The sequence below is a fragment of the Dama dama genome, chromosome 1 (assembly GCF_033118175.1).
Source record: "Dama dama isolate Ldn47 chromosome 1, ASM3311817v1, whole genome shotgun sequence".
Classification (NCBI taxonomy): Eukaryota; Metazoa; Chordata; class Mammalia; order Artiodactyla; family Cervidae; genus Dama; species Dama dama.
The window spans coordinates 49,759,721-49,770,395 of NC_083681.1; the positions used below are offsets into that span (position 1 = coordinate 49,759,721).

At 39.4% G+C, this 10,675-nt stretch overlaps 1 protein-coding gene across 1 annotated transcript; it reads right to left on the reverse strand.

Moving 5' to 3' along the window:
* Positions 1–1,449: 1,449 nt before the first annotated feature.
* Positions 1,450–2,855, reverse strand: LOC133054418 (olfactory receptor 52I2-like). Its single transcript, XM_061139394.1, has one exon. It carries the CDS (start codon positions 2,416–2,418, stop codon positions 1,450–1,452), a length of 969 nt encoding a protein of 322 aa, XP_060995377.1. The 5' UTR covers positions 2,419–2,855.
* Positions 2,856–10,675: the final 7,820 nt, after the last annotated feature.

Below are 10,675 nucleotides of genomic sequence, written 5' to 3' on the forward strand. Positions count from 1 at the left end.
TCTGATCCAATACAACTTTCTGAATCCTGGCAACACCATTACATCTGAAATCTAGGCTCAGCAAACTGATGAGATGCGCTGAAAACTGCAGCATCTGCAGCCAGCATTGGTCAATAGAAAGGGCCCAATTCTACTCCACAACAACACACGACCGCACAATCACACATCACACAACCACGCTACAAAAGTTGAACAAATTGGTCTATGAAGTTTTGCCTCATCTGCCTGATTCACCTCACCTTTCTCCAACTGATTACCACTTCTTCAAACATCTTGACTACTTTTTGCAGGGAAGACAATTCTATAACCAGCAGGAGGCAGAAGATGCTTTAAAGAGTTCATCCAGTCTTGAAGCACAGATTTTTACACTACAGGAATAAACAAACTTGCTTCTCGTTGGCAAAAATGTGTTGATTATAATGGTTCTTATTTTGATTAATAAAGATGTGTTTTAGTCTAGCTATGATGACTTAAAATTCACAGTGTAAAACTGCAGTTATTTTTGTACCAACCTAATACAGTATTCCAACCAGCTTTAACAATGTGTGTTAGTCGCTCAGTCGTGTCCAACTCTTTGCGACCCCATGGACTGTAGCCCACCAGGCTTCTCTGTTCATGGAATTCTCCAGGCAAGAATACTGGAGTGGATTGCCATTCCCTTCTCCAGAGAAACTTCCCAATCCAGGGATCGAACCCTGGTCTCTTGCCGCACGGGTAGATTCTTTACTGTTTGAGTTACAGGTAAATTTACAATAGTGGTTATTTTAATATAGAGATATATCTTATAGAACTTAATAAGAGATATGTACCTGGGTGGTCCAAATTAATTCTAACCAGTTTCTTCATCTCATTTTGCTCATCTGCTTCTCTTGCTGTGGAACAGATTTCTCTTTCCAAGCTCATGTTAGGAAATGGCCACCATCAGTGATCCCATGTTTATATCCACTCAGATAAAATCAAGTCCATTTTCACTAGAGATGTACCCTGGTCCAGGTGTGAGCATGTGACCCATGTTGAGTGGATTGATCAATGGCCAGAGGTTAGTGGCCTATATATTAACAGTTACTTCCACATAATCACACAAGATGAACAATTGTGAGGAAACCAGTCAGGTATGGGGGACCCAACAGTTGGTTTCTTCTGCAGAGGGTCCAGTCAGATACTAAGTTGATAATGTTGGTCAGAATCTAAGCAAAGAAAAATCCCAGCTCTATATTCTCAACCAAACTTATATCTGATTCGGTTTCTAGGTGACTAAAACCATAAAAAGCATTGTCAGAAAATTATTTCACTTACATCCGTGGTAGAAATTGAAAAGGTAGGCAAAAATATCCTCCACAATTTCATCTTGGAATTTCTATGCTGCCAGGTGAACCAAATGAGATCCACAGAACTCTAAGGCATCTTTGAAGTTGTCTGGAATCTTCAAGAGCTCAACAGGCAAAGTGTTCATGAACCCAAGTTGGAGTGGTTAAAGAGGCAGTGCGTCAGCAAGCTCCATGTTCGATTCTGTATTTGCTTGGTCTTCAGGCCATAGATGATGGGATTCAGGGTTGAAGGAATAATCAGATACAAGTCAGCTAACAGCACTTGGGTGCTCAAAGGCACTATGTCCTCCCCCAGCCAGGCCACATAGATGGATGCCATCCCAGGTAGGTAGTACAGAGCCATAACCCCCACATGGGAGCCACATGTGCTTAATGCTTTCAACTGAGCATTCTTTGAGAGATCAAAAACTGCCTGGAGAATCAGGATATAGGAGGCAGCAATAAACACCACATCAGAACCCACAATAATGGAGGAAACAATCAGACTGTAGAGACTACTGGGCCTGGGGTCAGCACAAGCCAACTTGGCCACAGCGATGTGCTCACAGTAGGAATGGAGAACCATGTTGGAGCCACAGAAAGGCAGATGACTCACCATCCAGCTCAGTGGAGTCATTGATATAATAGCTCTGATGGTGATGGTCACACTCATTCCCAGCATCACTCGAGGTGTGAGAATTCTCTTATAGTGTAGGGGCTTACAGATGGCCACATAGCGGTCAAAAGCCATGGCCAGCAGCAGCGTCTCCACAGCTGTTGCCGCATGGACAAAATACATCTGAGTGAAACAAGCATTAAAGCTGATGGAGTTGTCTCCTGAGGAGAAGATGCTCACCATCTTAGGCACCACCGAGGAGGCCATAACCATGTCCACGGCAGCCAGAACACACAGGAAGCAGTACATGGGCTCCTGTAGCATGGAATCCATCCAGATGACAGTCACTATGAGGGTGTTTGCTAACAGGGCTGTGGTATACATGATGCTCAGTGAGATAGCCAGCCAGATATGTGAAGACTGCAGACCTGGGATACCCACCAGAATGAAGGTGACAGGGGCTTCTGTTGTATGGTTGTAGGGTGACCCCAGCATCACAGATGAGACTGCTTTCCTGTTAATGTATAAAATTAGGTAAGAATGCAATCCCAGAAGACTTGTTCCCAGCTCTGATGTTAGGAAAGCCTGATTATATTCTCAATTCAGCGCACCACAGGATGAAGGAATCCACATGTGACAAAGTTATCCTATTCCCCCTTACATCCTCCTCAGTATTCTTTGCCTTACTAATTTCTATTCATTCTTCAAAAGTCTGCTCATGAACTACCTCCTTTGGAAAGTCTTTTCTTCTCTACCACCTCCCCCAGCCCCTGCCAGAACTAAATTAGGTAACTTAGGAACTTATGGAATCTCCTATGCCGACCTCTGAGGGATCTAAATTGACCATTCCAGTACTCTGCCTGGGACTTCGTTCAATTATGTGTGTCTTGCCCATGGCCTTATAACTTGTACCAAGTGTGTGACCCAGAGTTCTGTTGCCCAGATCCATTAAGAGAAAATATGTGTACTCATCATAGCAAACAGTTGAATGAATGAGAAATCAGAGGAAAGAGTTTTTTTTGTTTTTTTTTTTATCTCTGTATGGTAAGTTCCTAATATTTAATCATTGTTGAATGAAACAATGAACTTCCTGAGGTTGAACACATCACATACTGCATCTTTTCCTTCCTCAAATGCTTACTGCCCTAATACTGGATCTCTCAAGGCCTCAGGCTAGTGGGTAAACACATGGATATTGTGTGACTATGTTGACTTTACAATACTCAAATAAAGCCCAAGAACTCTATCCCAGGTGTCCAGGCAACCTTAAATAAAGAGTGCTTACTTGCCAAGTCTTAAGACTAGACCGCTGTTTATAACATCCTGTCCGTCCCCTCAGGAAGAGGCTTTCAGGCTGAGACCTTTCCATATCCTTGGAAACTCTTTACTTGATTCTTTCTGATTGTTTCTCATTAGGCTTGGATTCTTCCTGAAAAATTGGGACAATCAGATTGACAGTACTGGCCTCAAAATCCCATCAGCTACTGTAGCGTGTTCTCCTGTTAACCAAGCATGTTAATCAAATGTTCAACCAACATTTACGTGGTTCTCAATGCTAACCATATGACATGCATTTGCCCCTTCCAGTAGCCGCCTGGAGAGCCTACCACTGATTGACCCCACACCTAGCTACCAACAGCAGCCTTTACAAGAGACCTCATACATTTTTTAAAAAGTCAAATTTCAAGAATATGATTGCAAACCATGGTCTTCATTGAAACAGACAAACAAAACACTAAACATAAGAAATGCCTTATAATGGAACAGACTGAATAAAGTAATTGTTGTTCAGTTGCTAAGTCGTGTCCAACTCTTAGTGACCCCATGGACTACAGCTTGTCTGGCTTCCCTGTCCTTCGTTATCTCCAGGAGTTTCCTCAAACTCATGCCAATTGAGTTGATGCTACCCAACCACCGCATCCTCTGTCACCCCCTTCTCCTTGCACCCTCAATCTTTCCCAGCATCAAGGTCTTTTCCAGTGAGTCAGTTCTTCATATCAGGTGGCCAAACTATCTGTTTTCATGGTCAGAGAACCTTGCTGTGTCTAGCCACTGGGTGATAGATCATGAGAGGAGAAGGGAAAGCATTTTGAAGTAGACTGATAGTACAGACTGAAAAAGACTTATTCAGTACATCTTTAAGATTGCTGTGTGTTTCCTGGATGCCACAGACTCAAGGTTAAGCATTATCCCTTAAAGAATAAAAAATGAGGTTGAGGAACCATACTGCCTCCTCCCGCCACCCACCTCTGATCCCAGATCTTTCCCTCTGCATCCCTGCTCTGTATAAAGCCACCTTTCTTCTGAGGACAGTCTCAGCTGGTGCCTGCCCATCTCTCCAACTTGTAGCAGGTCCTACCTTTCATTCCCTTGAGGCTTCATTTCCCTCATTACTTTTTCTTCTTGATTAGCACTGCTAGACATTTTCATATCTTGTTAGTCCTTTCCAATGACATTTGGTCTGGTTGGTCCTTTTTTCTTATTATTTTACTCTTCAGTCTATTGCTACTGAAAAATTTTTTGCTAAGATCAACAATGATCTCTATCAGTGACATGTTGATAGGATGTTTTCAGTTCATCAACACTTTTCACTGTTTCAATCCAGTGCTTTCAGTCTTAAATTTTACTTACCCTATCCAAAACATTTAACATTACTGCTTGGTCTCATATTTTGGGGTTAATTTTTTATTGAAATATACATACTGTAAAATGGACAGTTGATAAAATTTTATATGTGAGGACGTGAGCATAACCCATGGCTACTATCCAGATCAAGATATACAATTGCTTCCTGGTTCTTGAGGTGCACTCTTCTTCATGTTATGGCCAAGTTTTTCTAAAACATTTCCAGCCCACAACCTGCCTCTGCCTGCAACTCTACAGAGACATTCACATGAAGAGCTGGAGAGTTAATTACTAAAGAAGAACTTAGACAATCGTTTAATTCAATAATGAAATTGAAGAATAGGTGAGAATTATTATTCCTATTTAAAGGATTGAAAATAATTCAAATGAAGATTGTCTTAAAGGTAAAAGCAGGAATGCATAATTTATTCAAATGAAGCCTTTGTGTTTATGATAAACCAATGCCTCCCCTCTCTAGGACAAAAAGCACGTGCTTCTAATAAGCCCTACTGTTCAGTTTCTATTCTCTCAAATTCCCCTGGTCCCTGAAAACGCTGTCTCGATTATCACAAAGTTAGACTAACCCCTTCCTCTCTCAGCTTTAAATCAAAATAGTCATGTGTTCCTGTTCCTGTTCTCTCCCCAGTTGTCCCATGATTTCCAGGATGTGAACTTGCTATCAGCAGTACCCACGAGCCCTGACTAGCCCATTTTAGTGGGGTTGAGAGCTTATATCCTCCTATCTAGGATGGCTCTGGCTTTGAGACTTCAAGCCCAACACCCAGTCCCCAGGTCAGTTACCCACATCCCTGGAATTTTCTCTATTTGACTTCCTCTGGTTGTCCACATTTCTTCCACTCAAAAGAAAGGGGATTTATATAAGATCCTTCAGGACAAGCAATATGAGATCATATATGAACAACATGGATGCATGGTGAGGAGTTTTGTCATTTTCAGAGACCTCCCATTAAGAGTCCTCTTCCCCCTGTAGATTCTCTATCACCCTGCTTTTCCCTTGGACACCCCAGCTTTCCCTGGCCTCTGCCCAGCAGCCAAACACTGTAACTTCTCCAGAGACTGATTTTTGTTTGTGCTCTGGTCCCCAGAGTGTAGGAACATGCAGATGCCTAATGGTTAAAGAGTCTTTGTTTCTCCAGATCCTCAGAGGATACTTAAGAGTTAGAAGAATACAGAGTGTATTCTGAAAGGAAAACAAAAGGTCCAAGATTAGTTCGATTACAAGTGCTCGGGAGTTGCTTGTATATTTTTGAGATTAATCCTTTGTCTGTTTCTTCATTTGCTATTATTTTCTCCCAATCTGAGGGCTGTCTTTTCACCTTACTTATAGTTTCCTTTGTAGTGCAAAAGCTTTTAAGTTTCATTAGGTCCCATTTGTTTAGTTTTGCTTTTATTTCCAATATTCTGGGAGGTGGGTCATAGAGGATCTTGCTTTGATTTATGTCGGAGAGTGTTTTGCCTATGTTCTCCTCTAGGAGTTTTATAGTTTTATTTGAACCAGTCCTAATGAGATGGATGAAGCTGGAGCCCATTATACAGAGTGAAGTAAGCCAGAAAGATAAAGAACATTACAGCATACTGACACATGTATATGGAATTTAGAAAGGTGATAACGATAACCCTATATGCAGAACAGAAAAAGAGACACAGAAATACAGAACAGACTTTTGAACTTTGTGGGAGAATGTGAGGGTGGGATATTTCAAAAGAACAGCATGTATCCTATCTATGGTGAAACAGATCACCAGCCCAGGTGGGATGCACGAGACAAGTGCTCCGGCCTGGTGCACTGGGAAGACCCAGAGGAATCGGGTGGAGAGGGAGGTGGGAGGGGGGATCGGGATTGGGAATACATGTAAATCCATGGCTGATTCATATCAATGTATGACAAAACCCACTGGAAAAAAAAAAAATAAAAATAATAAATAAATAAATAAAATAAAATTAAAAAAAAAAAAAAAAAAGTGCTCGGGCCTGGTGCACTGGGAAGACCTAGAGGAATCGGGTGGAGAGGGAGGTGGGAGGGGGGATCGGGATGGGGAATACGTGTAAATCTATGGCTGATTCATATCAATGTATGACAAAACCCACTGAAAAAATAAATAAATAAAGGGGGGAAAAAAAGATTAAAAAAATTTAAAAAAATGAAAAATGTAAAACAAATGCACTGAAAGGAAAGCTCACTCACAATCTCCTTGGGCTAAAGTTTGGGTCTTTGTACTTCATGATTCTGATAACTACATAGTATTCTGCCTTCCTTTCTTCTAAATATATGACAAAAGGAGGAAAACAGGAGGGAATTGTGGAGAGAAAGGATAGGACTAGGTACAAAATGCCATATATTATAATGAAGGAGAATTAAGACTATATAGTTAGGCAATTGGCCCTTTAGAGTGATTGTTGTATGCAATAAAAATAATTCATTACAGGTCTTTAAAATATGATGTGGGAATGGTTGTGCTGGAAACAAACTGTGAGGCAAGTATATGAGAACTATGGGCTTTGCCTGTTGCAGGGGCTGCAATATATACATTATGTATTATGTATACACACTGATGCTGTGTAACGCAACCTCTGACGTAGTTTTAAGTTTGAAGGTAGTGACTGTTGAGTTAGGATTTGGCAACAAACTAGATACTAGGTTAGGTACAGGCAGAAGGAAAATAATTCTGATAATGAATAATAGTAAAAAAAAAACACATCTACCTTAATTGTATTGGTTGTTCACATATGACGGAGGTGAAACAGGCCAAAGTGGAGAAATAAACTCATTCTGCCCACCGTGCTTCGAAATTACTTCTTGAACATTATTAGCAGCAGAAGAGGAGAACTTTCCATCATCTGCCTGGAAGGGAATGAACTGGTAAGTCACACACCTGGTCCTGGCAAAGGGTTGAGCAGTTCTATACTAGAGGGAACATATGTTTTTTGTGTGTGGAAGGGTGGCTCCCTGGGGTAGTGTGCATTGAGTGGAGAAATGGATCTGTAGCAAGTGCCTCCAGTTATGTCCATGGAAACTTAGCAGGCATGCCAGGGGCCAAATCAATGGTGTTCTTTTTGTGCTTTTATTAAGACAAATCTTGGAAGGTCCCTGGAAAATGAATAGGTGAATTCATTAAAATCTTGAATGAATTAAGGAATGGAATGGCTTCATTTGTAATGTGATCTTTGGGTTGTTTGCTTTTCTGTTTATAAGCTGATTTGGATGTTATGATTACTTGTTAAAAGAATTAAGGTTAAACCTATTATGTGTTATCATAATGTCTGATTTTCAAGACCAGCCAAGAAGATAAGAGGTCTTAAGTGTATGAAAATTCTTTCCTCTAGGGTAGTTGTTTATACTTCTCTTGTAAGAATGAGGATCCCTTTTTATAATGAGTATGTATATTTTTAATTTTTTTAATAAAGTATATACACATAGTCACAAATACAGGGAAAAAACACAGTATAAGAAAAGATCCCATTAACACTGTATTTACAAAAACAACACCAAAAATTCCAGGAATAAATTTAATAGAAGTAATATACAGGAACTAGATGGGAAAATATTATAAAATGCTACTAAGAGATATAAAAGGAAATCTAAATAAGTGAAATATATTTTGTCCTTTGATAAGATTCAATATTGAAAAGATATTGTTTCTTCTTAATCTATATATTACATGAAATTCCAATTGATTTCCCTTCATAACTATTAAAATTTTGATCTAGAACAGGGGTCAGTGAAGTTTCTGTCTAAAGTATCTTAATATTTCAGGTTTTGTGGGTAACATAGTCTCCAATATAACTACATAATTCTGTCTTGTGGTAAGAAAGCAGTCACAGATAATGCTTAATGACTGTGTATTCTGATAAAAATGTATTGACACTGTGAAAAAAACAAACAAAAAACCAAAGAACAAGAACCTTTTGTGTCTGATTCACCATTGCAGTTGCAGTCTGGCAGTGTGTGTGCATATATAAATATTTAAGTGAGGGAACTTTCATTCATATGCCTAGAATCAAAACAAAAATAACCTCTTCTTGCCATATAGGGGCATGAAAGACTGAATGTTATTTAATTACAATCCCATTCAAAAATTTATTTAATGACTAATTACAAAAGTGGTCCAGAAGGGGAAGAGGTAGGTAGCCATGTGGAGGGTAGAAGCTGCACTGCTCCTGGAGTGCCTAGGGCTGTACCTGCAGTTTAATGTGATCATTCACTGGAAGATAGGAATGAGCTTTGCCCATCCATGTATTGTACTAGCAGAAAAACCAAGTGATGCAATGCCTGAGCCTTGAGGGGGAAAGCTTTTCAAAGAGTAAAATGCTTGTGTCCTGCAAAAGGTGGAGACAAAGGCCAAGAATCCTTGATTTCCCAACTCCTTGCAGAAAATCTAATCTCCATTTTTTTTTCAAGAAGAATTGGTTGTAATCTCTAAAAAATCCAAACACTGAGAGTCTACTGTGGGTCCCAGTTTATAGTTAAATGAGCATATGTTGCTTTATATAATAGGTCAGGGGTCATATTTAAATATATTGGGAGAAGCACAGGGCTTTCTGTTTGGGGTAGCCATGGCGGAGAACCAGTCCACTTTTGGAAGTGTGAAGTTCAGTATTTGAGTACTAGCAGTGGGTCCTGGCTGGCTTCAGTGAATTCCAAAGTGAAAGAAACACAAAGCTGGCAGATAGGCTTCTAATGGAAATACCAGCAAGAAATCTCTGCTTTAAGTGCTGGCTGGACTATCCCTTTGTTGCTTGCCATCAGATTCTTTAATGCATCTAATAATTTTTTTTTTATTTAATGGATGTGGCCAAGTCAGTGGGTTGCATGTGGAAACAGAACAGTATGATTTCTCAAAATGGAAATCTTGTCAAATATACTTAACCATGTCACTGTCTTGATTTGGTTTTATGTTATGATGTTGCAAGCAGATGGAAACTCATTATGATTTTTAGGGGTGGATTCATACTTCTTTGATTTTCAGAAAAAGAAAACATTCTAAGGAAGTAAATAATATAAATGTTAGCAAAATGTATGGTTGCTAAGTTGTTAAGTATCAAATCTCTTTGGAAAAGTTACTACATGAATACTGATCTACATTAGGGGCTTCCCTGGTGGTTCAGAGGGTAAAGTGTCTGCTTGCAATGCAGAAGACCTAGGTTTGATCCCTGGATTGGGAAGATCCCCTGGAGAAGGAAATGGAAACCCACTCTGGTACTCTTGCCTGGAAAATCCCATGGATGGAGAAGCCTGGTAGGCTACAGTCTACAGGGTCACAAAGAGTCGGACATGACTGAGCGACTTTACTTCACTTTCACAGTTTCAATATTGCCTACAAATACCCCTTAAAATTATGAAATTAAAATTTTATTGGGTATATTTTTAGGTATATACAGTATGTTAAATGTTGTTTTATGTAATTTCTACTCATTTTTAGTTTAATCTTCAGTACCCTCTATAAATTAGAGGGTTTGTTTTCCCATCAGTAGAAAGAAGATAAAGACTCAGATACAGTAATTTTTCATCAGCACTTATTATAAAATTATATTTTATTAAGATTTCCTAATGTAACAGAGTCAAATATATAGACATATCTATTATATATGAAATCTCTTTCTTATAACATATACCGACTATTCAGTTTAAAACTTTCTGAAAGGGGGAAATAAAGACAAACTCACATTGCCTAAATTTCTGTTGCTTAGAAACAAAAAGCTGGTGATTAGTACCTTATTCCAACTAGCTTAACAACAGAGGGTATATTAGAAGAATATAGAGGTATATCTTGTAGAACCTAATAACAGGGATGTACCTAGGTATTCTAAATGAACTGGGGCCAGAGAGTCAGATAGTTTCTTTATACCATTTTCCTAATTTGCTTCTACTGTGAAAGAGTTCCAAGTTCATGTGTTAGAAAATGGTTACCGTCAGTGATTCCAAGTTTACACCTTCTCAGATAAACCAGAATCCATCTTCACTGGAGATGGACTCTGTCAAGGTGTGAGCACATGAGCCAAGTTCAGTGGGTTCATCAATACACAGAGGTCACTGTCATATATATGAACAGTTGCTTCCATATAATTACATGAGATATACATGTGTGCAAAGTGACTTCATGTGTAT

Bases quoted from the DNA above. Each gene is read 5' to 3' on its own strand.
- LOC133054418 (XM_061139394.1), bottom strand. From the start codon at position 2,418: ATGCTGGGGTCACCCTACAACCATACAACAGAAGCCCCTGTCACCTTC.